Source organism: Artemia franciscana, chromosome 17 (assembly GCF_032884065.1).
Source record: "Artemia franciscana chromosome 17, ASM3288406v1, whole genome shotgun sequence".
Classification (NCBI taxonomy): Eukaryota; Metazoa; Arthropoda; class Branchiopoda; order Anostraca; family Artemiidae; genus Artemia; species Artemia franciscana.
The window spans coordinates 22432095-22459925 of record NC_088879.1 but is presented as its reverse complement, the minus strand read 5'-3'; the positions used below and the strand labels follow the sequence as shown (position 1 = coordinate 22459925).

The following is a 27831-nucleotide window of genomic DNA, read 5'->3' as shown; positions in this document are numbered from 1 at the left end:
AATCATTAAGTAAAACTCATCTGGTGAAAATAACGTTCGGGCTTTCTGAATCATTAATCATTAATTTGTAATCATTAACTCATCTCGTGAAACTAAAGTTCAGATTTTCTACTAACATAAACGCATCCCCTCCAAGTACCACAGCATGATATGGAGGAGGATAACCCAACAGCTCCACAAAAAATAATACTTGAACATTGACCTCAGAAGGTGTTTAAAAACAAAACACAACTACAACATCATATACACTGGTACCACTTACTTGACACTCAACACTTTCGTAACACACTCCTCGTTTATAAGGAATTAATTATATTCCAAGGAATTTCCAGATTAGAAAATTTGTGTTTCAGCAAGAAAAGGAACATAATCACAATTTCAGTATGGACGTTATATAGCAATTTTTTTGGCGTTCAATTAGTTAAATAATTTTTGTCATTTTAGAGTAAAATCCTTGATCCAAAAGGACTTATAGATTTATAGCCAACTTCATAATTAGAATTTTTGCGTGTGAGTACAGAATGTGTTTGAGCACATTTACGAAGTGAGACTACAGGAATTTGTTTATAAATAAGCCAACATATTTTGTGTAACAGTACTTGTTTCAAAGGGATTTCTTTATTCCAAAAGAATTTTGCATTTTTGTGCGTGAGCATAAAAAATATTTAAGAACATTTAAGCATGGAGGTTAAAAGCAATTCTTCTTTTTGTCATTTTTGGGTGGTAAACCTCAATGCAGTCTATTAACACATAAGAGTCAAAACTGGCAAAACAATTTGTCATTCAAATCTAAAATAACTATAACTAAATGACATTAGTAAATTTGGCTCTTGATCATCTCAGATATGTAATTACAATAAGATACTTCACTAAATAGGAGGCACGTTAACAAAAACAAAAGATAATTTAGGATTCTAGAAATCTCTTTTTTTTCAGTTTCTCGGGGCTAGTTACATTATAGATATCCGATATACCATTAGTCATTTTCCAGTTTAACCGTAAGGTTTTACATGTCTGTCAAAACTCCAAATAAAAACTACAGAAGGAATTTTTCTATAGGCTGACCGCAGGAAAAATAATGTACTTCTAAATTATCAACCGAATCTGAGTCACATTTCGCACTTGCATTGAGTCAGTTTTTTTTGTTTTTTTTGTTTTTTTTTTAGACCAATCATTTTCACCGGGCTTTTTTTTTACTTTTATTTTTCTTATTTCATTGTTTCTTCATTTTTTACCCACAAATCTGTCTGTATTTGTTTGGTTCAATTTCGTTATAAATTCTGCGAGTTTTATTTGTTTTTATCCTTTTAAGATTTTTAATCTTTTGACATGTTGACCTTTCTGTGTATATTTTTTTACTGGTTGACTGAATGGCGAGTTCAGACCATCTGGATCTGTGACAGTCATTTTTCGACAATAAATCTTATTTATTTATACTGTTAACATCTTGGCCGCATATTTCTTTGCAAATATATGTAGCTGTGTAGCTACATATAAATGTAGCTGTATGTAGCTGTACATATAAATATATGTAGCTGTGTTATATATTGAAAAAAAAAAGGCAAAGAGCAACGAGAAAGAGAGAAAACTAACAATATCAAGATGATGCTTTAACTAGTTTTAGACAAAATATTGTGAAATATCGGTCATATACGAGATGTGCTGCTACAGTAGTAACACTCAAAGCATTTAAATAATTTCATTACATATTATTATGTAGTGTTCTAATACAAGAGGTCAAAAGCGATTGATGGGATAACTATAGAAGAGTGATTGCAATCAAATTGTCGCTAAACAACTATCAAGATTCTATAAAAGAAACCCACATAATAGAAAGTAATAATAGAATTATAAAGTATAGTAGAAAGTAAAATGGCAAACACTCAAAGGCTTACAACAGACTTATTTGTCTGAAGACAGCACATTACTTTAATCAGTTCCAGCTTATTGATTAAGCAAAATCAACACACACAAGAAGCCATCGGCCCTTATCTACGTTAAAGACTAGTGAATGTTCGAAAGTACAAATTCAAGGTTATCATTTTTTTTTTTTTAAGCCTATCAGTTTTCTAAGCACTCATTGAGAGAGAAAGAAGAGAGAGAGAGAGAGAGAGAGAGAAAAAAAATGAAAGAGAGATAGAGAGAGAGAGAGAGAGAGAATGAAAGAGAGGTAGAGAGAGAGAGAGTTTTGGCACTTCTAGCAGTGGCACATCTAGACGAAAATACAGCCTATACCAGTGGTTCCCAATATTTTTCAAATATTGTACCCATTACAATTAAAGAAAATTGAAAACAATACTATGCCTGGATACATGAATATATTTTATAACACGATTTGAATGTAGCAGAACAATTTGCACCGTTTTTATTTTGGATCAGATTAGCATGAACATTTATAAACAGGACACTTATTACTTTTCAAAGAGGTCCTTGAGCTTGCATATTCGAGCGGAGCTTTTTAAAATCCAGACCAAGTGATGAAGGTAGAGTCTTAAATCTGAAGCTACATCAAGTTTATTTTTATGTTTGTTCTTAATAAATGCATAGAATGACAATGCCTCTTAACAACTGCTGAGCTTTGGAAAGACAACAGACACTTCAGGACTTTCTCAGCATTGCAAATGATAATCCACGAATGAGAATGCGACCCTTTCTTACGATGCTTGTGAGCAGAACGTATATTTTCTAATCCTAATAACTATTATATTTTCTAATCCTTATGTTATATATTTATTAAATATTTGTATATTTATTATTTATTATACATATTTATTATTTATTTGATAATTATAATATATTTTCTAATCCTAGTGATTGCACATTACTATTACCCGATCGCAGTGCAAAGGAATGTCTATACTCACGACAGTGTGACTAAACCCAAAACAGTTGATTTTTTTTCATGGAGAAATATAGACTGCTCTGATAATGAACAATCTATTGATTCTTCAAAGACGTAATGTTTTTCAAAGGACCATACACTATTCACTTTAAGACCATAGCGTGAAAATTAACTTTTTATTAAAAAACCTAACGAAAATTTTGCAAACGTAACATCTCCGTGACAACCAGGCCCTGATATTGAATCCACCATCACTAATATGTGGTATTTTGCATTGTTCGCCAGAAGAAAGATCACGAATACTTTTTTTCCACGTTGAACGTATCAAACCAGTGATCCTAGAAGATCGGGAGAGGGCTCATTGGATTGAAAATCAGAAGTTCTAGTGTCCTTTGCAAGTGACCAAAAATAATGGAGGACAGTTTGCCCCCCCCCCCTCCTATTCCCTTTTTTCCAGAAGTCATCCGACCAAAATTTTGAGATAGCAATTTTGTTCAGCATAGTCAAAGATCTAATAATTATGTCTTTGAGGATGACTTTACCCTCCCCCACAGCTCCAGGGGAAGGACTGCAAGTTATGAACTTTATCCATTGTTTGCATATAGCATTGTTTATTAGGAAGAATACAGATATCTTTAGGATGGAATTTTCTGGCGGGGGGACGTGGGAGGATCTTTCCATGGAGGAAGGGAATTTTTCATGGAGGGAGAGTTGGATTTCCTGTCATTATTAAAAAAACATCAGAAATTAAATAAAAAGAAGTTTTTTAAACTGAAAAATAAGGACTAACATTAAAACTTGAAACTAACAGGAATTATTACGTATATGAAGGGGTTGCCCACTCTTCAATACCCCGTTTTTTACACTAATTCTTTTTAGAACTCTTAAAAAAGGTGATTATTTTAACTAAACGGCCTCTGTATATCAGGAGTCATTTTTGAATAATTCGAACAAAAAGTCCAACTTTAGCCCAAAAAGCATGACATTGAGGAAGTAGCAAACCTTCTAATATACGTAGTACTTTCTGTTCGTTTCAAGTTTTAATATTGCTCCTTACTTTCAGTTGAAAAAACTTTTTTCTTCAATTTAATCTCCAAGAGAGGCGAAGCATGAAGTTAGGTAATACGGAATATTTATTTAGATAGGGTTGAGACAGGATTAGATAGAATGAATGGGCTTTTTTGGCCATGAGTACGCCAAAAGAGGAAATAAACAACTAGTATTTACTGTTGGTCTTGGTAAATTATCAGTTCAAGGCCAATAACTTGGAAAAGAAACTGCGGTCCTCCGTATGGAAACCCTGGCGGATTGAGCGGAATTGTTTTATCATTCAAACTTGAAAAATTGTCCATGCTGCAACACTGTTAAACGAGGTAAAGTATTAAGGGAAATTGTACCTAGGAAGTGGTCCTATAGGATGTAGTATAGCGAAAAGATATTGAAAGTCAAAGCTACACAGAAGGAGCATATAAAAAGAATCCCACCCAAAATACGTCCTAAGGACCCAACACGAAAAATTAAAACCTCCTTGTCTAAAAAAAGTTTCCCAAAAAAAGAAAAGGATGGGATGAGTGAGAGTTTTTTTTAAGAAAAAAGAGCAGCTTTGTTTGAGGAATTCTCGTTAAACTAATACTCAAAGACTTTTTGTTGTTAGCACGAGAAAAAATTAATTGATAGGATTAAGAAAGAAACTTACTGGCTTATCCTCTTCTTCTGCATGCTTCCAGGCTTTAAAGTACACTTCACCTAAAGCACTGCATTCTTCTAAGGTGCAATAGGGTATTTTCAACTTGAATGATTCGTGCATCAGCTAAAACGGATAGTTAATTAGTTATGCCCTTCGGCTAATTTTTAACGTTATGTCCTCGTTTGTGTTAACCGTTTAGTCTAATTTTTTTTTCATTGATTTTTTTTCGTTTATAAAAGTTTTATTTTAAAATATCCGAAATAGTGAGACTTTTCTTAACATATGTATAAAAAAGAGATCAGTGTTTTTTTTTTATGGTAGCCCTTTAGTAGCGTCAAATCAATACAAATCAAAATACAGGGGGGGGGGGAGGATCTTTTCGATTTTTTTCAAAGTGATGATGCAAAAAAAGATATTTTGAAAACTTGGAGGAAGCATTTTACGTTTTTAATGAAAATAAAAATATGATATTTTTCAAAATCTTGGAGAAGCAATTGTTCTCTCCCACCCCCCTGACTGATGTCACTGTATCATTCTCTAGAATTGTGGAAATATTACGGTTATTCTATGTTACATATTTCGAGGTCTTTTTATTTCTTGTAATTTTTATCTGTACCAAAATTTATTCCAGTGCCCTTATTTGTTTCAATGCAATAAGGCTTGAATCACCTCTGGTAGCCATTTTTATTTCCGTCTTTGGAAAAATTAATAAATATACATTAATTATCGGTTATATATGGAAAAATCAGCAATTATTAGCTACATAATTAGAAAACGATTAGTTAAAAACGATGCCGTTTTGTCCAATTACAGGTAAAAAAAAGCAATAAACTTTTTGGCATGAGAGAAGAAAAATAATGGCACTTTGTGCGCGACAAAAAACAAAAACATAAAACAAACAAACAGAAGATCCTATAGTCCAACGGATATTAATCCGAAGATAAAAGAAAAGCAATGACACATTTTACAATGACAAAAAGAGCAATGACATTTTTTCCAATGACAGAAAAAGAATGATATATTTTCTGAGTAGAGAAAATAAGGGTTACATATTTTTCATTGATACTTTTGGCAAAGACTGGAAAATCGATGATAAAAATAGTTTTATGGCAAAACCAATTCCTTGACATTTAGTTAAGGAAGACAAGGTGATTTTTCAATCGAATTTTTCATAATCTAGGAGAAAATACTGTATAGAAAATAGCAATATTTACCGACGAATTAATAGCATACATTACTCTAAGTAGTGTAATAGACTCCTCTAAGGTTGGGAGCCGTAACGGCATAATGGCCTATTCGGCTTAATCTCCAATGGTGTTTTCTATTTGATACCCCTCGTTCAAACAAACAATTGTCAGTTTTAAGCCGTTTTTCAGAATTATTTCATTTTTTGACGAAAAAAAAAAAACAACTAATATATGACAGGTTGAAAGTCAAAATAAAAGTTCTATTGCAGTCGAAGTGTCCTGGTTTTAGGGATGGCTGAAAATCGTTTCGCTCAATTAAACTTTAAATTTTAACTATTTACTTAGTCTTCAGTAAGGCTCACATAACGGTAAGGTAAAAGCTCACGTCTATCAAGTGCTTTGAAGGGCAGTAAGACTGCACTTTTTTGCGATAAAACACCTCGATATAGAACATTCGTGAGAATTCATTTAGTTTTACTGTTTTATTAGACTTTTTTCCTGACTTTGTTCTTCGTTTGACTTTTTTTTCAAAAAACAAAGAAAAAAATTGCCATACCTTAACTTTTAAATTCCTTACTTTCTTAAGTCTTAGTTTCCAAATAACTTAAATTGTCCAAGCTATTATGTGGACTTGTTTTTAGTATCTCCTGAAAATTTTTCCTAGTTTTAAGACTTTCCTAGAATTCATCATTTGACTTTTTAGAGATTCAATTCAACCAAATGAAAAAAAAAGGTTTGCCCCTAACCCTAAACACAAAATTTTCAGACCCTTGGTCTCCTCCCTCTAACCGTAAAAATCTTTCCCTAAAAGAAGCTACTCAATTTCCCAGCCAAGATACTAGTAAGGTTAGCATATAGGTTCAGGTTCTTTTTAATAATAAAATAAATAACAAAAGGTCCAGAGTCCAGCTGAGAAGACAAATTCGTAATGCACGGGATGGAAAAATACTGGGTAAAGCATTAGTCATATTTTAATGAAACTTTCTTGCGGTTTTTGATCTTTATAACGGGAATGTTTGCCTACCTTAAGACTTCGGGGAAAAGACATTTTCTAGCATTTTCTATTGTGTTCATCTGAAAACCGACTAACTCTAATAATAAAAAAAAATAATCCGGAGAAAATGGTACCCATTGCATAGCGTCACAAGGATGTCTATGGATTACTATTTATTTCATTGACTGCATGTTACAGGCACTTTGACAACAAGATTACATTGACAACAAGATTTTTCTCCCAGATACATTTCATTAAAGCACAAAACAAAAGGCAGTAATTGAGTCTTGAAAACTGAATACAAGTGTTCATCCAATGGTAACAAAATATCAACAGCATAGAATAGTTTTAAATCAATAGTAGCACTATAAGTATAATATTACTAATAATAATATTGCCATTGCTATTAGCACAGCTCTTAAATTCCGAGTAACAACAAGAAAAATATGTAGAAGCTAAAGTTTGAAATTACTAGTTCCGACATAAAAAATGTGAATTTCTATTAAGAATTAGGAAGATTTTGGAAATACAAAAAAAAATTAGGATTTTTTTTTTATAAAGTTGGTTAATTTAGAATTAATAAAATTTAAAAATTAAGAAAGTAATGAGCTTAAAAATTAAGGTTCACATTTAATTATACCAACGGGTTCAAATTTACTCATCAAAAACTTGGTTACCGTATGCATCAAAACTAAAACTAAATACGTATAGAACTTATGATGGTTTGAATAAGATTTATATCAGAATAAAGATTCAAGATTTCAATAGCTAGTTCAATAAAAATAACTCAAAGCCTATCCGCAAGTTACCCTCTTTTCTGGAGGAGGGGGCACCATTCTGACCAAAACAAGGTCCAAGGTTATTAAAAATTAGGCATTTGTTGCTTTTACATTGGAGACTCAGCCAAAACTCAAATAGAATTTTAAGGTGGCCCAAATATCATTAATTTTTTATATCTGCAATAACAAAAAAGCATGGAGCAATTGCAGTTTGAAGTTCCAAGGTTATATACAAATAAGTTTAATCTTCAGCTTTAAATCTGCATTGTGCTAATTTAAAGCATCGTAAGTTCTGTACGTATTTAGTATTAGCTTCAATGCATACGGTAACCAAGTGTTTTCACTGTCTTAATCAAAAATTTACTCGTCTACTCTGTCTTTTCACCTCATTTTGGTTGAAAACAGAAACACAGCTTGATCTAAGGAATGATTTACAATATATCTTTCATTGCACCAGACACGATACTGGCAAAACTAAACACACTATGTCAAACGTCATTTGCATGGGGGAAGGTCTAAGGATACTCTGCAATACCACCATCCCTTCAAATTAAAAAATGATTGACTTAAGATTCTTTTTTTATAAATCCCCTCCTAAGGATAGGACCTGTGTACACTTAGATACTATGTGCTGGGTTTGTATGACACAATAGTCTGAATTGTAAACCTGTAAGTGGCACCTAGTATTCCTTAAATAAACTTTCTTCAAGAGACTTACCACACCAAAATTAACATCTTTGCACATCATGTAAATCAAAAATTTTCTGCCATCATTGACATTTAAATAGCGAGAGGACTCGAAACTTGCAAGAAGGGCTTCCTTAATGTTTGTGTTCTTAGCTTCGAAAAGGTCCAATGTGGTAATTAACCGGCGCAGCGCCCAAAGTCTGGATAAAACAGAACCCTGTAACAAATGCATAAACAGCATTAGAAAGCAGGACTGATATTTAGGATAATCAATTTTTTTTTTCAGTCACAATCCCGGCCAATCACAGAAGACTACCAAGCTTTTCGATTGGGCAGAAGTAAAAAAAAAAAAAAAAAAAAAAAAAAAAAAAAAAAAAAAAAAAAAAAAAAAAAAAAAAAAAAAAAAAAAAAAAAAAGACTTGTTGCTGTAGCCAGTGCAATCAAGGCTTGAAATTGCACGTCAAGTATCGAATAGAGCTATTAAACAGAAGTTAAACCAGTAGAGTACAAAGCATAAACATATGCATAAACAGAATTTATGTTCGATAGTTTTTTTTTCAACCCTCTTCAAGCCACGAATGATGTTCCTGGGCAAAATCAAAATAAACACACATTTCTGACCAGCCTCCAAAGGAAAAAAAGGAACATAATCCTTTTTTATTTTCATTTTTTTAAGTTAGGAGCAGACAACCTCTGCTTCAGCACTGATAAATTTACAAAATTTAATAGCGGTATTTTCGTCGACATTTTAAGCTTTTTCTGAAATCATGGAAAGCTCCTTATGCTAATAGCTTTAGGCTTGACATTACTATAATAAGCTTATAGCCTACTTAGACACCTTTTACACCAAATAAGTTAATACACCAATTACAGTTAAGTTAAATTGAGTGATATTCTCCAATCCCTAGAATAGGTCTTTCTTTTCGGACATCCTCACCAGCGCCATCTTTTTTCTTAAGTTGATCGGGGCGCCATCTATAAAGACAATTTTTCCCATATCATTAAGGTGCTGATTTCTACTGGGAGCAAGCAGAAGAGGGGAAGGAACCCCCCGCAAGCGCCGTACTGTACCCGCTGGTATTCAGTTACCCGAAAATTGCGGGGAAAAGGTGAGGGGGTACTTACGCTTCCCTTGTTCCTGGGTGATTTCAGTAGGCGTTCATTCAGCGCTCGACGCGTGAAGGTGTATTGTGTGCGAAAGAAAATAAAACGTTCAAGATTCTGGACTACTTTCAGCTCTCGAGCAGTGAAGTTCGTTGGTATGACACAAGAGACTATTTACGAATATATATACGCGCCTGTCCTGAATTTCGCTCAGACAAGTTTGCGATATGCCGATATTTCCCGTGACGCGGTGGTTGCTACGGGAAGTAAATTTTACGGAAAAGACATTCTGTACGCTGCGCATTGCAAACTGAACGATATTTTGCGGCAACTTGGAGATGAATATGTAATGAAGGACCGCCGAGCTGGTTTGCAGAGTGATGTTTTCATGGGTGATTTATACGATGCTATCAAGAATGCAGAAAACTCAGCCAATTTCACCTATAGATTTACTATCTGGAAAATTGGCGAAGTGCCTAGAATACCGCAAGATGTGCTGACTTCTCTTTCAATTAGAGTTAACGAGTGCACAGAGAAAATAGAGGGACTAATCGATCAGTGTAAGATCTACCTTCCGTCAGGCCCTACTGTCTGGCCCCCGCTACCGAAACCAGAAAGACTTGAGAATCCTGTAGTGATAGCGAATGTGCCGGCGGAAAGCCTTGAATCATGTGCCAAACAGAAGGAATTTATCGAAAAGAACGGTGGAAAAGGACATATTCGCCGGATCACTCAACGAAAAGGTGGGTTAGTTGCCTTTCTCGATACGGCGGATTCAGCTCAAATCCTCGCAGACATGTTGAAAGAAAAGGTCCGTGATGTCAAGGTTTCTTACCGGAAACCAAAGTTTTTAGCGGTGGCAAGATTCGTTCCTCCGGCAACCACAGAGGAAGAAATTATTGCTGCGAACTCCGAAGTTACGGAAGTCCACCGGTTCGGCACCTCTGGCACAGTGAAACTTGTATTTAAAGACTCGTTCGCGCGAGATCAGACAATTAAACGCGGAATATTTGTAGACTACACCCACTTCCGGGTTGAGGCCTATAAAGAGCTCCCCAAGAGATGTTTAACTGTCAATCTTTCGAGCACCTCTCTAGTGCCTGCAGCAACGCTCCGAAGTGCTCTAAGTGCGCCGGTGCCCACGTCGCATCACGGACGTCCCCATGCACGTCCACCACAGTTAAATGTGCTCTATGCCCAGAAGGCCACAACACCCACCCCTCATACAGCATGAGATGCCCACTAGTTAGAAATGCTATGAAAAAGCCTACTACAACGAAATGACTTCTCTCTCCATCATTTGCCGAAATATCTATGGGCACAATTCAGTCAAACTAGACTACGTTAAAGAACTATGCCGTCAATTTAATGTTGTGTGCTTACAAGAACATTTACTCACCTCCGAAAATTTTGGTCTTTTCGAACAGTTGAATCAAAAAACTGTGTTCATGCATGAAGCAAAAAGGTCCTCAGTCCGCGGTCGACCTAGTGGGGGCACTGCTATCATAACGGACAGTTCGCTTGAATGTCAAAAGCTGGAATCGTGTGAGTTCTTCCTCGCTGTAGATTTTCCTGGCCCCGGGGGTTTTGTTCTGATCACGGTTTATCTACCAACAAACCTAAACACCCTCTCTTCCGAAAAACGGTTCTCGGAAGCTTGTGGCCGCCTCTCGCGCTTACTTATTAGGCTGGGCAATCGAAGAGTGCTAGTCTGCGGTGACTTTCAGTGCGACTTAACGAACCCATCAAATAAGCTCTCCGAAATCTTCTTCTCAGTAATCCCAGCTGGGTATGATCTCTGTGAAAAGACTGACGCATATACGTACATCCATAATTCCGGTTCAACGACAAACATTGACCACGTGCTATGTAACTTCTCTCTAGGTGCTCCAGTCACCGTGGACTCTGAGCACACAGTAAGTGATCACCTTGGCTTGTGCTTTAAGGCTAACTTCTTCCCGTGTAGGCCGAATAAGCCCCAAATTTATGCTACCAAGACTGAGTGGAATAAAATAAACGCCGACCAGTATAAACAGACATGTGATGAGATTCTCGGAAAGATAAAAGTTCCCTTTCAGCTCTTGATGCATGGCTCGAGTGATTTGGTAGCACTAGACATTTATTGTACTGAGATTATACATGCAATGAAAACGGCTGAGCAGGCTTCTGTACCCACTCGCCGTTTTAAACCTGGAATCAGCAAGCCTGGCTGGAGTCGCTCTCCTAAAGTAAGGCAAGCCAAAGCTCGTGCTAAGTTTTGGCTGAGATTATGGCGCGATTGCGAGAGGCCTAGGTCAGGTGTAGTGTTTGAGCAGTTCCGCAACACGAAAAAAACTTATAATAAGTCTGTAAGTGATCTTAAAGCTGCCGAAGCCGAACTTGCTTCCCAAGAAGCAGCAAATAATCCTGTATCTATGTGGAAGTCTTTTAGACAGTCTAAACCAGTGACAAACCCTGCTAGTAACATACCTGAGGAGCAGTGGGTAAAACATTATAGTGAAGTTTTTGGGATCAAACATGCCCAACTAACAACCGAAAGTGATAGCGAGCTCTCACGAGCTTTTGCGTCCCTCTTGAGCCAACGGAACTATTTTACCGTCTCAATAGGCGAAGTGCTCCAGGTTATTAAGCAGCTGAGAAAGGGCAAGGCTCCCGGGCACGACGGAATTGTGACTGAACACCTCCGCTGTAGCTCACCTCTGCTCATTGAGCACTTGACGCTGCTATATCAAATGTGCCTTGATTCTGGTGCAGTCCCTAAGTCGTTTGCCCTAGGTATTGTGTCTAACGTCTTGAAGAAGGGAAAAAATCGTAACCTCTGCTCTAGCTATAGGCCTATAACAGTTTCTAGTACATTAAGCAAAGTGTTAGAGAGACTTCTGTTACCTGAGCTGTTACGCAAGTGTAAAATTGACAATCGACAATTCGGGTTCCGTCGCCACCTCGGTTGTGCATTTGCACATCGCCTCCTTACGCGTATAGTATCGAAAGCTCAGAATCAATCACGGACTCTTTTAATTTGTGCAGTAGATGTGTCCGCGGCGTTCGATTCGGTAATTCATTCAAAGTTAATTTTGAACCTGCTGCACCAAGGTGTGAACCCACATGTAGCGGCCGTCCTATGGCACTGGTATTCGAGTAGCCTTATCCGTGTTAAGTTGAGTAGTGAATTCCTGTCGAAACCGATTAAGCTTCACCGGGGACTGCGTCAAGGGTCGGTTTTAAGCCCTGTACTCTTCAATTCACTAACCTCGTCGGTAACAAAAAAGATTAACGGTGGTTTTAACACTGAATGTATGGATGTGAGCCTACTGTGCTACGCCGACGACATATTACTGGTGAGCACATCGCTTTGTAACCTTCAAGCTAATATCGATCTCCTAAGTCGAGGTTATACTAATATTGGTCTGGTTATTAACCCTGCTAAAACAGATTTTCTTGTATTTGAACCCCCGCGTGCGCCGTCTGAAGTTGCCCGTCGCGAGGCTACCCGTGTTACCGTTGCAGGGCAAGTAGTACTTCCAAGCCGCAAGTTGAAGTACCTAGGTATCACATATGGAAGCGACCTCAGAAGCTCGCGTGCTCTTTTTGTTGACCAGGTTCTGTCGGGTTTTCGGTCTGGGTATGCTAAACTTGCAGCTCTGAAGTTTAAATTTAATAAGCATATTCTTGCTAGGTTGTATCGTGCCGTCGCTCTTCCCTTTGCTCACTACATCTCACCCGTTTGGCATTGGCTATCGAATTCGGATATGTTGCGAATCCGTTCAGGCTTTTGCAAATATTTAAAGTTTCTGCTTGGTCTGCCACTTTACCTCCGTAACACTGGTCTGCTAGAAAAGTATCATATACCTGATCCTGTTGAGTTCATGCCGAATTTTGAAAAACAAGCTCTCGTGAAACACAGGGCACTATTATTTGATTTCCCAGCGACTTTTTTGCTTGATAGTTGAAGTGTGATTTGTTTGTATTTAGTGATTATTATGTTCGGTTGATTTGTTTTCGTCTTTAATTTCTCTTTTCTTTTGTTTTGCTCCGCTTCTTCATGCTTCTTTTTTATAAGCGGGTTTGTAATAAATTATTATTATTATAATATTAGGATTTCGTTTTTTTTTTGCACCGAGTCAATCAACATGTTAAGGTTAATAGGTTTTGCGCTTTAAACATTTTGTTGTACCTGCCAAAAACTGGTTACTAAGCTATTCTTAAAGGATAAAAGATCTTAAGCCGAACTGACCAGCTATAACCAAAAACAAAGAGAGAGAAAAAATCTCAAGATGAAGAAATAAACGGGACTACGGCCAGTAGAAGGAAAAGACAAGTTAAAACAAAGTAGATGTTTCCCCTATTTCAACAAGGCATCTTCAACGCTAATGTACAACAAAAATAAAATCCCAAAGAATCTTTTAAAAATTATTCAATTTCAAAAGAAAACCAATTCATTCCCTTTTGTTTTATACAGGCGTTTCTGTGTTCTCACTGAAGTTACTCGCTTTAGTCAGTAAGAGTATTCTGTGGTGCTCAATGGCAGGACACCATCAGGCAACAGGTCCAGCTACCTTTAATAACAGACGTTATCCGTCAGCGTGGGTGGCGTCTTGGGCACGTCATCAGGATGGGCAGAAATCGCTTGCCAAACTCCATCATCTTCTGGGAACCAGAAGGATCGGTAGGGCGAGGCCGTCCTAGAAACACCAAAAGACGTTCACACAGAAGAACCTTAGCAAATATACACACGACCCTCTAGACGGAATGGGAAGACGTACTAGCGTCAGCGCAATTCTGACATGACTGGAGACTTTTTGTGGATGCCCTGGGTGCCTCTGGAGGCACAGGAGGCTCAATCGGAGTAGTATTAATTGTATATATAGAAATTATTTTGTTTTTGATTTCTTTTTATTGTTTTGTTTTAGATTTTATTTAATTTTAGGTTTTAAACATTATTTTGATTTTTCTTCTACATTTAGCGTTGAAAACGCTTTGTTTTATACACACGAAATATCTGCATTGTTTTAGCTTATCTTTTCCTTCTACTGGCCGTAGTTCCGTTTGTTTCTCTATCTTGATATTTGTTTCTCTCTTTGTTTTTCTTGTAAAAGGGAGGGTCAGCAGGGTAATGCAGATCATGATGATCGAACTGTGATTGAACATATAGTACTTATATGTTATAGTGCTTATGTAAGTTCTTCATCCACTGACGAACTGTTGAACTGGTTTCTACGTTAGTTTCTTTCAGCTTAGTGTGAGACAAGACAAAGACAAGTGACAAAATAGACAGAAAATATATTATTTGGGCAATATATTTACACCTTAGGGTGGGGGGGGGGGGATAAAGTCTTTGAACAGTGTAAAGTCAGAAAACAATTTTTAATTCATAATATGCGGAATAATTGTACCTAACACATTTTGCATGCAGATCCGCTATACTTTACCCCCACCTCTAATATGCAAACATATAGCCTAAATTTGTTTCTAAAGTATTATATTTCCATCCTATTTTATTATATATTATTAGGATTAGTCAGAGAAACAGGTTTTACTTGGATGTAGAACTTGGCATAGGCGCTATAACATATAAGTACCGAACATGCACTCTGCTAATTCTCCCTTTGAATGCAGCTCTGCGCAAAATTTTTGACGATTATTTAAAAAGTTTGGATATGTCAGGTGCAACCTTTAGGCGTTATAGCGACAATATGTAGATCCTTCAGTAACCAAGATAAAACGGCAAAATAGCATAAGAATGAATTCACAATACTGAAGGATAATCATGCTTTAATATCTTTAAAAAACGAATCAACATTCTTTCACCGCTGGAGGCTTTTTGGGCTTGCAGATGAGAATTTGTTTTGATGAAGTAGGAAGAAGAATTGAAAATCAAGCAAGTTTTATGAAGGATAAAGGAAGTTATGGAGAAAAGCCAAGGTGACAATCTTTAAATACCTGCAACTACTCAATGCAAGAGAATAGCTCGAAGAGTTCTGTTTGCAGACCTTCTTCGCCCAAATAAAAAAAAATTTACGATACACACAAACTAAACATGATCATTAGAATGAAACCCCATACTTGATATAAACAAATACGACGTAGACAAATCAAGATATAAAAATGAAATGCGAATAAACTAATTACCCTGTGGTTTTGTTCTTTTGGCAAAATGAGCAAGTGTGATGATAACATTTGGAAGTAAAACCTCAAAATTGTTGAGACCCTTAAGGATCCACTTCTCTGATAATGAACTGATAGTCAACAGCTGCTGATCCTGCATAAAAAGAAATTTAAATTATTACAAAGAAATGTCATTTTCCCCCTGTTTTAGACATGCTAGTTTATCTAGTTTTAGACATGCTAGTTATCAGTCTAGACATAGAGCTATCTATTACGTAATGTGTTTGGAAACTTGGACAGTTTCGTAGATATTAGGAGCAAGGCCCCATTTGTGTTTAAATATATTGCAAAATAGAACCATAAACTATATCTTAGACTACTAGTATGGAGTGTCAAGCATATTAAACAAATGTTGGACCCCAAAGTCTAATAACCGTAAATCAGTTCCCCAATAACCATAAATCACGAAGATCGTACCACTCTTCAGCACTTCAAAATTGAAACATGGTTAGTACATGTTTCGGTCCTTGAATTCAGCTAAATCTTTGTCAAAGAATTATTAATCTAAGCTTTGTGATTACAAATCCTAGGCTAATACTGCAGCACACAAGTTTAAAGTTAAAATTATTTGTACATCTATTATGAAATAGCTAATTGATTAGGATTAAAAATTCAACTAGGCGATGAGTCATCTGCTTGCCAGGCAGTTTTTCTTGTGAATTTTGTACCTGCAATTCACTGATTGAGATCACGCGGCTACACCATGTCCTGACGACCCCGGGATTAGTTTCTGACTATATACTTTTGCAGTTTCTACAGATATTTCTATTGCGCCAATGATTGAACCAGATTCCAAACAAGGAAGAAAAGAGCCACCTGAGCTACCTTAAGTCTCATACAGACCACTTTCAGTGTCCACATTATATAGAGGGCACGCAGGAGGGATTTTAGTGTTTCATGGGAATCCGGATCGGTTCTAGGCCACCTGGTCCATCATTGTTTGACATTTCTTTCCCCAGTGGACTTTTTTTAACACACTCATCCCATTTCCTATTCCAAGGAATTTCTTCATCTTTTCTACAGACACTATTCGTTTTATTTCACTCTGCATTTGATACACCAACATAATACGAAATCAGTTAAAAGGAGCAACAAAGGTATCTCTTCCTTTGCATTTAACTCCAAGGCTTCAGGGAAAATTCACCTGAATTCCTGTTGAAAAAGTTTATAGATAAGTCAGTAATTAAGAAAAAAGTAAAATCAGCACAAAAAAAGTAAACAAAGAAATATGTGATATCTGTGAATACTCTTTATCAAACGCAGAAATTAAGGCAGACAAATACAAATAGTTTGTCCAAAAAGTTAAGAGTCTAATAATTATGAGGTTTGAACCAAACCAATACAAACACCAAGAAAATTTCTTAGCAGCTATCTTTTTGTGACTCATGGCCAAGCCATATAGAAGGATTTGTAACAGAGTAGAATGATATCGGTAACTTAAACAATTGTAATAATAATGCTTGTAATTACACATAAGAATAGTTAATATTCTTTAAATATAATTTAATGTATAATATACAGATTATAGCCTGTAGGCTATAGCCTACTCTGTAATTATAATTTTCTATAGTCAATGTGAAAATCTTAATGAACTTGTTACCCACCAAGCTTTCCCTCAAGTCTCCACAGCCCCGTATACAAGTTCAAAAAGGGCAACTTACTGTCAAAACTTTGCAAAGTAGTTTGGAGTTAAGAAATGTCACACACTGAACCAATCCTTCAGGGATAGAGGTTAAATCTAACACTTCAGCGAACAGAAACCCTGTATCCACAACGGCGTTAAGTAAGTTTTTCTGTTCATCACTGATTAATTCCACCTCATTTCCTTCAACACCAGAAAAGATCTCTTCAGTCCAATTATGAAGTTTTTCCCAGAGACTAATAAGTTGAACCTTAGTAAACAAAAGTACAGCATCTTCTATTACTGACTTCTAAAAAGAAACAGAAAATATAATTAAATATCCTGAGAATTCACACATGAAAAACAAATTGTTAAAAAGTAGCAATTCCAAAATTTTACATCGTTTGATTCAATCAATCAATCAATCAATTTATTAATACTAAAGAAAACTATTACAAAAGTAAATCAGTTAATAGGCCCAAGAAGCTATGCTTGTAATTCCAATTCTAAATCATGGCCCAAATTCAGAGGTTAATTCAACACTAGTCCTTTGAATTGAGATTTCCCTGTAGCATATACAGTATGATTTTATTTTAATATTGAAGTAAGTTCAAACTAGTTTTAACTATTTACCTCTCAAAATTAAAATTATGGCTAATAAAACCCATGAAATAATACCCTTTTGGAACAAAGGGTAAATTCTTTTTCTTTTTGACAAGGGCTAAAACTAACCATTACTCTCTTTCCAAGAGAACATTTTTCTAAAATTGGAAAATTATATACATGAAACCTGAATTTAATTTACAGAAAATTTAAACAAAAAGTACAGCTCTCCTGTCTCATATTGCATTCCTTACAAAATCATTGCTGAGTAGTTTTGAGATAAAAAAAAACTTTTAAGGTTTAAAGATTTTAATGCACCAGATTTTTGTTTGGACCTTTCAAACTATGATATTTATTAGAGTAGGGGTACAGATTGATATTCATCAGTTTTAACAGACAGTTCCTTAGAGGAAAAATTGTCTGTGTATATAATATACTTGAGATTGTTTATGGTGTTTGGAATGACTTTTATAGCTGTTTGTGTTGTAAAAGATCATGTGAGGTTAGAAAATAGTACGCTGAGTTGCTTTAATAAGCCTTTAGAATTATAAAGTTAAAGATCTAGATTCTATTAAACCCAAGCAATGGCACAAGACAATTTAAGAGAAACAAAAATCCTTTTGAAATTAATTTTTCGCCACCCTGAGCACTCTAAAGACTGCCAACACTTTGACCATATACCTGGCTTCCATTGTACAGTTTCCACATGTCACTGGCCCTTTTCCAACTAATCCTCCAAAAACTTTCGTTCCCCAATTTCTTCCTCTGATGTCATAACTAAATTGCGAAAGCTTAAAATACAAGCACTTGGCCCTTGGAAGTACCAACTGATTTAATTAAAGTCTTTTCAGACAGGATTGCCAAACAATGTTTCAACAAAATTCCAAAATCTAGTAATTTCCTAGGTTGCTGGGAACATGGTTTTATAACACCAGTCCCAAAAAAAAACTGCTAATCAGAGTTTCGCCAACGCAAGCTGTTTCGGTTTCTGATACTGCTCTTCATCTGGGGTTACTTTATTGTGCTTCATCTCAAAGTTCAAAGTCAATGGCAATTTTAGATATTAAAGAAAAAATTAGAAAGGCATTTGGCTCAATAATAAAGCTTTGTGGTATCTTCATGATATCTTAAGTTTTTTTTTAACAGAGTTACGCTTCCACATGTTCTCTATCCTGCCCTTCTTTTTTGAGACTTCAAAATCTACGACTTTTCTTCAATTCACGTTTACTATTTTAAATACTGTAAATTTTTACTCGGTTTTTCCAATTTGTGATAGTACCACTGGATTAGTTTTGTGATTTAAAATTAAAGAATTATTGGAATTAGCCATGATTAAAAGGGATAATTTGAACTTTAAGTCTTAAAATTTTCTCTTTATCCATAGTTTTTTCCCAGAATTTTAATAATGTTTGATTTTGTGTTGTTGTGTTTTTTTTTTACTTATTTTATTCAGTTACATCAATGCTTTGTTTGGTTTGTTGAAGTATTTTATTTTCTTTTGTAATTTAATTTACATATTTTATATACTCCTCAATCTTGAGGGAAATAAATAAATACATGAAGTTTTCACTTGCGACTGGATTAAAAAAAAATATATATTTTTTTTAATTTAAAATAGCTTTTAAAATTTAATAGAGCTTTTGCTTAAATTTGCTAATTTAAGCAAAAACTCCACAACCTTTGACCTTATATGGTTAGTATGTACAATCTTAAATAGTTTAAAAAACCAAACGTCTGACTCAAATTCATCATAAAAAAAAATTGGTTGGCCACATCACCATTATTTGCTTATTACCATACTAAAAAACTTTGAGCTTGACACTGCCTCAGTAAATATTGTAATATCATTCCTTTTAAATAGATGACAAGTGGAAAATAACAAAATATAATCTCTGACTCCTACTTACTGTGGAATACCTCAAGGAACTTTATTAGGACTAGTTTTGTTTTGTCAATGAGTTTCCTTAAATATGGGAATACGTATTTCCATTTTCCATCAAATATGAGAATAAGAATAAGCACCTGACTTGCAAATCCTTCAGTTATGTTATAGGAATATTAAAAAATCTTCCATTTGAAATCCTAAACCATGTTCCAGATAAAGCAAAGAATACAACCATGAAATAAATAAACTTTAAAACGAGTAGGAATTAGAATAAAAAATCGAGTCAAAATTAAGATGGACAGACATTATTACAAAGTGGAGCATGTCTACTGACCCCTGTCTAAACCTTCTAAAGCAGTTTTTCCCTCAGTTGACTGGGCTCTGACCCATCAAATGAAAATTTATAATGTTGGGACCCCCCCTTTCTGCTGTCTTAGAAAAAATAGGTAGTAAATATTATACTCTGAAACTACATAAGTCAACTGGCATGCAAGACCTATCCCTACTGCTTGTTTTTGTGGATTATATATGGCAGAACAATGTGCATGAAGATATCTTGTTCAGCAAGCCATGTAACTCATAGAACTGCATATAATTTTCAATACAATTCATTCCCATATAAAAGAAAAAGCTTTATAGTGGAAGAACTATATTGGTGTATGCACTGATGGTGTGCAGGCTATCCACAGGAAAAAGAGCAGGATGGTTAGAAGAGTTCTTGAATAAAGTACGTGTGGTTTGTGGACACATTAGTGGAAAGCATCATTGCTTACTGTTTGATGTATTAATAAATAAATAAAAAACAATGATGTTACAACTAACTTGGAAGAAAAAACTGATTATATTAAACATCTACCAGACGCTGATTCATTCTAAAGCTCACTTATATGGCTTATATTTTTTCTACATTAAATTAACTCAATTTGTACTTGCAAGGTTCAAACAGATTAGACATTTTTGTAGCTAACAATAAAATTCAAGCATACACAAAAAAGCTTATTCTGCAGAAAAGTTGCATTGATAATGGCAAGCATGGCTAATTTGATACAATAGAGACTTTTACTATTGAAAACCTAAGATGAACATACAGTCTGAAATTTATAGTCATTTACCACTGTTGATAAGTAATTTTGATAATTATTTTGGGAAGAGATGAAAAAGTTTGACTTGTTGAGTTGGATTTGTAACCCACATCAAGACAACTTACCAATACAACCAAGACAAGACAACCAAGACAACTTACCAACTTACAACTTACCAAGACAACTAATGTGTCAACAAAAGCAAGTGAAGAACTCAATGATTTATCAGAAGACTAATTTAAAACTTCTTCCAAAAAAATAGTTTTTAAAGAAAAGTAAAGAGATCCATTAAACCAAAAAAGAGAAAAAATAAATTAAACAGCCTTTCAAGCTTAAAACTACAATCACTATCAACAAGAAATTGCAATAAATAATCAAGTCAAACTCGAAACAAGCAAAAATTAACATGAGTAGGGCTGACCACCTCTATGCCTTCTCAAGGCCAAAAAATAATTTGCATTTTACTGGTCCATTCATGGTGAACCTTCTCAATATTCCACATGTTGGTAAAAAAAAAACAAGAGCTAAGAGCTCATATGGCACTTGTGACAAGGACAGAAGAGCCAAGAGCTCATATGGTATGAGCTCTTGAAAAATTCTAAGAATCAATAGATTGCTTTAAAAGGAAAATCAGAAGCTAAATGCTGGTCGAGATCTACAATAAAAGCTCTGAGTCACGAGGTCCTTCCAAATATCAAAATTCATCAAGATCTGATCACCTACTCGTAAGTTAAAAATACCTCAATTTTTCTAATTTTTCCTCTCCCTTCATTCCCCCAGATGGTCGAATCGGGGAAAGCGACTTTATCAAGTCAATTTGTGAAGCTCCCTGACACGCCTACCAATTTTCATCATCCTAGCACATCCAGAAGCACTAAACTCGCCAAAGCACTGAACCCCACCCCTAACTCCCCCAAAAGAGAGCAGATCCAGTAAAATTACGTCAATCATGTATCTACAACATTTATGAGCGTTTTTCAAAATTTCTGGTTTCCCCCTCCATCTCCCTCCAATGTCAACAGAACTGGTTGGGATTTGAAATAAGAGCTCTAAGACATGAATTCCTTCTAAATATCAAATTTCATTAAGATCCGGTCACCCATTCTTAAGTTAAAATGCCTCATTTTTTTTAATTATTCCAAATTAACAACCCCCAGCTCCCCTAAAGAGAACGGATCCATTCCAATTATGTCAATCACATATCTATAACTTGTGCTTATTCTTCCCATCAAGTTTCATCCTGATCTCTCCAATCTAAGCGTTTTCAAAGATTTCTGGTTTCCCCCTCCAGATCCCCCTGATGTCACCAGATCTGGTCAGAATTTAAAATGAGAATTCTAAAGCACAAGATCCTTTTAAAGATCAAATTTCATTAAGATCTTGTCACCCTTTTGTAATTTACAAATACCTCATTTTTTCCAAATTTTCCAAATTACTACCCCCTCCCAACTCTACCAAAGAGAGCAGATCAAGTTCGGTTATTTCTGTCACATATCTTGGACTTGTGCTTATTCTTCCCACCAAGTTTCATCCTGATCTCTCTGCTTTAAGTGTTTTCCAAGATTTCACCCCCCCCCCAAATGACAGTGGATCCAGTCAGGATTTAAAATAAGAGATCTGAGTTACAAGGTCCTTCTAAATATGAAACTTCGTTAAGATCCAATCACTCCTTCATAAGTTAAAAATATATCATTATTTCTAATTTTTTAGAATTAATACCCCCCCCCCGTACTGCCCCAAAGAGAGCGGATCCGTTCCAGTTATGTCAATCACGTATCTAGGACTTGTGATTATGTTTCCCACCAAGTTTCATCCCAATCCCTCCACTGTAAGCGTTTTCCAAAATTTTAGCCCCCCCCCCAACTCCCTGCAATGTCACCAGAACCGGTCGGGATTTAAAATAATAGCTCTGAGACACAATAACCTTCCAAATATCAAAATTTTATTAAGATCTGATCACTCCTTTGTACGTTAAAAATACCTTATTTTTTCTAAATTTTCAGAATTAATCCCCCCCCCAACTCCCCCAAAGAGACTAGATCCGTTCTGGTTATGTCAATCACATATCTAGGACTTGTGATTATTCGTATTTTTTAAGAGACAGGTAGCAAACATGTTCCCAATCCTCCTTCTTCATCTTGGCCTGTATATAATGGTACTAGCCAACTTTTATTTTCTTAACATGTTACCTTTAGAAGTTGTCAGCCAATAAAGAGACACCCAAATATAAAATATCCCTTTTTAAAGAAATAAAACAAAGTAAAAAGATGAAAAAACAGAGTAATATAAGCTATTTAGAGCTAGCATATATCCATGGCATTTTGCAAAAATTGCCTAAGTCCACTTTGCCTAATTTTAGAGGAGAAGAAAATGAAAATGCACAATGAAAAAATCTTTCTCACAAATCAGAATTTAAGAAACTTTAAAGACTGATTCCTAGCTAACTGTTGCATTAGAATTCCTGCAGATAGTTGAATTGTTTGTTACTTAGGAAATAAAGTACTTATGCTCTTTTTAATGTCCTTTAGGAATAATTTATAACTCAGCCAGAATTAAAGATAAGCAGATTTTGAATAGACCAATTTAGAGGTATCTTTAAGTTCTTTTGAACCATATATTTCAATTATTTTCAAAAAGGAGGGCTTGGGCCCTATTTGTAAAACACCATGGATATATGGATAGGGACAAAGCTAGGGTTTGCAGTTTGGAGGGGGGATATAAAGAATGTGCTGAGAAAACTGTCTAGTGTGCCAACAAATGCAGACACATAAGCTGCATTAAGATGCCTAAGGTTACAAGGCATCTGCACTACATGCTAGCACCTTGGAACTTTGAGCATGGGTGGGGGTGCCCTCTACCAATGTCTTTTTCATAATAAAGTTGAGCCAGACATTTTTATTTTTATTATTTTGTTTCTTATGTCAGCTTTAGTTCTTCAAAATGCAATTCCTGTTGTTTAAATGGAGTATGGGGCTCAAAACAATTTTTTTGTTCCTCATTTTAGAAGAATATCTATTTTGGAGGGGGTGAAATTCTAAACAAGCTGTTTTTTCTAAACTTGGAAAGTAGCAAGGTTAGGAAAATGAAACTTTCAAGGGTGGGTCTAAGGATTAAAATATGTCCTGGGAATATATTTTGAAATACTTATTGCTACTCCTCACCCTCTGGAGGGTATTACCTTTGGTGAACTTTAAAATTTTCTGTTTTAAAAAAGTGAAACCTTGCAAAATATATCTTCTGCTTAAATGCAGCCCAAGATATGCATTTTCAGCTTCACAACTTTGCTTAATCCTAATTTATGAGGTTTCAAAGATCTATTATACATTTCCTAAATTTAGAAAAAAAAACATGATATGGCTTAAAATTTTACTCAAATAGCAGGAAGTGCATTCCAGACCTAAAACCAGAGAAAGAAAAACTAAAAATTAAGGTTTAGGCTAATGTTTGTTTGTCTGCTTTTACTTCAAAAGTGTGAGGTATCTCACCTTGGTGCCAGAACGTTGAATTGGATTGGTGATTATCTAACTGGCAGGATGCAGAAAGTGATTGTAGGTGATGCTTTGTCCTCTGCTGAGATAGCTTTAAGTGGTGTTCTGCAAGGTAGTTGCCTTGGTCCAGTACTTTTCTGCCTTTTCATCAATGACTTGCCTCTTGTTGTCCACCATTCCACAATTAAAATGTTTGCAGATGATGTAAAGCTCTACTGCTCCTTGACAAATTCAGATGAAGCTTTGTTGCTTCAAAAAGACTTGGATGCAGTGCACAATTGGTGTAATGCTAACTCCATGTTTGTCAACGAAAATAAGTGTAGGGTTGTCCATTACTTTGGCAAAGTAGAACAAAGTTACCAATACCATCTTGCTGGACATTCAATCTTACCTGTTGAAAATGTCCGTGACCTTGGTGTTCATTTTGATTCTAGTCTTAGGTTTGACAAGCATGTCTCTGAAGTCACTTGTAAGGCAAACTATCAGCTATTATGTCTTAGATGGAATTTCCGTAAGTTTAATCTCTGTTCATTCATTGCCATTTATAAATCAACAGTTTGACCGATACTCAAATACAATTCGTCAGTATGGTATCCATTGAATAAAAATGAGAGAGCAAGGGTTGAAAAAATACAGCAAAGAGCAACTAAGCTTGTACCTTATTTGAAACATTTGCTGTATGAAAATAGACTGCACAGGTTAGTATTGTCAAGTCTTCAATTCCAAAGGGATAGGGCAGACATTATTAACACATTCCATATAATCAAAGGCATTGATAATATAAGTACATCACAGTTCTTCACATTTAATGACACTAACAGGACCCGTTATCACCCACATAAATTGTACCCCTCACTTTCAAAAAGGAAAATAGGCCAACATTCATTTTACAGCAGGGTGTGGAAGCCATGGAATGACCTTCCACCTAAAACATTTCTAAGAGATGACATAAACAGATTCAAAACAAGACTAGCAGAAACAAATTTTCAAAGTAAATAATTTTTAAATAATTTATAGTATTATTTGTCAGTGTTTGTTGTAGTCATTATTTTCATTGATTTGTATTTGTGTATTATGTTGTCAGTATTGTCATAACTTCTATTTATTATGTTTATTGTGACAAGCTTGAAAGCTTACCATATTTGGTATTAATAAATAAATAAATAAATAAAAAATTCCAATAGGTAGCCTATAGAAATGTCAGTTAGGCAAATTTCTAGGACATAGAAATGAGAAGAGAGTTAAAATAGTAGCCTGGAAATACCTTCCTGAAGCATGTTTTTAGTCCTGGATTTGTTACCTGAAGCTTCATTTTCCTAAAATAACACTTTCTAAGATAGGCTAGTGAAAAGCAGCTTGTCTAGAATTTCACCAATCCTAACCTAACCACTTTCTAAGGATAGCAAAAAGTAGACTGACTAGAATTATATCTAAATATTAAAGTTCAATAAAAAATCAGTTGGCAGAATTTATGGTTAACACACATACATGGATTTGTATGTGTGTATTATGTTGTCAGTATTTTCATGTTGTCAGTATTTTCATAACTTCTATTTATTATGTTTATTGTGACAAGCTTGAAAGCTTACCATATTTGGTATTAATAAATAAATAAATAAATAAAAATAATTCCAATAGGTAGCCTATAGAAATGTCAGTTAGGCAAATTTCTAGGACATAGAAATCAGAAGAGAGTTAACATAGTAGCCTGGAAATACCTTCTTGAAGCATGTTTTTAGCCCTGGATTTGTTACCTGAAGTTTCATTTTCCTAAAATAACACTTTCTAAGATAGGCTAGTGAAAAGCAGCTTGTCTAGAATTTCACCAATTCTAACCTAACCACTTTCTAAGGATAGCAAAAAGTACACTGACTAGAATTATATCCAAATATTAAAGTTCAATAGAAAATCAGTTGGCAAAATTTATGGTAGGCCTATTTTTTCAATTTTTTTTTATTCACTGATTATTGTTATCAGCTAGGTAAGGAATAGAAATAGACCTGCCTTTAGAATAAAGACTTCATCCTGAATCTACCCCAAAATGGTCAAATATAGACCATAGAATATATAAGACTATGTGGCCTAAACATACTGGATTTTCTATTATTTTTTATAACCTAAACTATTAAATTAATATAAAAAAAAGAAGATATATGGAAATCAGTGAATAAATATGACCCATAGGGACGAGAGAGGTCAGTTCATAAAGCAAATTTGAAACAGAAATGAATGTTAGTTTAGGATGAATTTCTTATTCTAAAGGTAGGTTATGACTAGGCCAATTTCATAGTAGGGCTATCTCCTTTATCAGTGAGTAGGAAAATTTTCCAAAGTATTTTACAGCATTTCTTATAGAAGATCAACTCTCTTATACTATAACCAAACTTTGCTTATCCTAGCCTAGTCTAAGAGAGCAAATTAATAATAAAACACAAATAACTAAGTCTACTTGCCTCTTTTGAAAAGACTTCACTATAATTTTTGGCATCAATACTTTTGATGAAACGGCTTACAAATTTTCTAACCCTTGGCTCTCCTAACTGACTCAAATCAGAGCCAGAATTGTCATTATCCAGCAAACTTGTCGACATTACTACTTTTGAATTTGAATTATTTGCCAATTTATTACGGTATAAAAGAACTCGAGCAAGAAGTAGATTTGGCGATGGTGTGAGTCATGTATGACTTTATATGAACCTAATAGATAACGTAAATAGTAAAGTAGACGTTTTTCATAGACCTTGATTTTAATTTTATGTTTAGTTTATATATTATAGATGGTATTCGATCATGCAGTGGGAAATTCATCGCAACTTCATTTTCTTTTTGTTTTTCCTTGAAAGATGGTAAAATTAAATTCCTACTATTATCATTATTATTAGAATTATTGTTCCTTGCTGCAATTTTTTATTTATTAAATTTTTAGAGCCATTTCTAAGAAGGGATTGTTAACGTTTGTAAAATTTTATATCTATATCTACTTTTGAGGATTTTCCTATGACGTTAATCTCTCCTCCACAAGTTACAGCCATGGTTGTAAGGAATACGGATGAAGTAAAATAGTAAAGGAACGAAGTATTTTGGATCAAATTAGAAACTAGAATTTTGGAATAATGTTCATGCAGAAATGAATTTGTTTATTATTTTCCCAGCCACTTTGCATAAATGGGGTGGGGGGTTGAAAAGGGGGGTATTTTTTATAAATGGGGGCTAAGATTTGAAAATCGACAACCAGGACCATCAATTGCTTCAATACCAATATGGGTAGCTAAAGAAAAGACCATTGCTAAATTGTCTGAAGTACTTAAAATCCAAAAACGTGTCAGAAATGACAAAATCGTTATCATTATCGATTCATTTGATTCGTTTTACCTCGGCTTGTCTCGTCACTATGAAATACATATTACGAAATCCTTTTTTTTTAGCAAAGCTATAGTAAGCATTAAAGACCATATCCATATCGAAATCCCAAACCCAACCATCACCACTACCATTTTCGATTTTGACAGGTTTTGATTTTCGTTGTTCAGGTTGGTCTTTTTCATTTTTACTTGCTCACATGCTCGGTGTCGCATCTCTTCTAACCGCGTGTCGCGTGTTTCATTTTTGGTACGCCACCGCAGCCTGTGTCTTTCCTTTCATTTTGTATAGCTCACATGCAGTATGTCACGTGTCTTCTAATCGCGTTGTCTTTGCTCTTCCTTTTC

General features: G+C 35.0%; 1 protein-coding gene across 2 annotated transcripts in view; it reads right to left on the bottom strand.

Moving 5' to 3' along the window:
• Window positions 1-26745, bottom strand: part of LOC136038010 (condensin-2 complex subunit G2-like) — a 126784-nt gene extending 100039 nt beyond the window's left edge. For both annotated transcript variants that reach the window (XM_065720931.1, XM_065720932.1), the window contains exons 1-5: window positions 26578-26745; window positions 17107-17376; window positions 15415-15539; window positions 8208-8397; window positions 4539-4652 (exon numbers count right to left, since the gene is read on the bottom strand). In XM_065720931.1, coding sequence (XP_065577003.1) covers window positions 4539-4652; window positions 8208-8397; window positions 15415-15539; window positions 17107-17376; window positions 26578-26715 — 837 coding nt within the window. In that variant the 5' untranslated portion in view covers window positions 26716-26745. The remainder of the gene's footprint in view (window positions 1-4538; window positions 4653-8207; window positions 8398-15414; window positions 15540-17106; window positions 17377-26577) is intronic.
• Between the last annotated feature and the right edge of the window lie 1086 nt (window positions 26746-27831).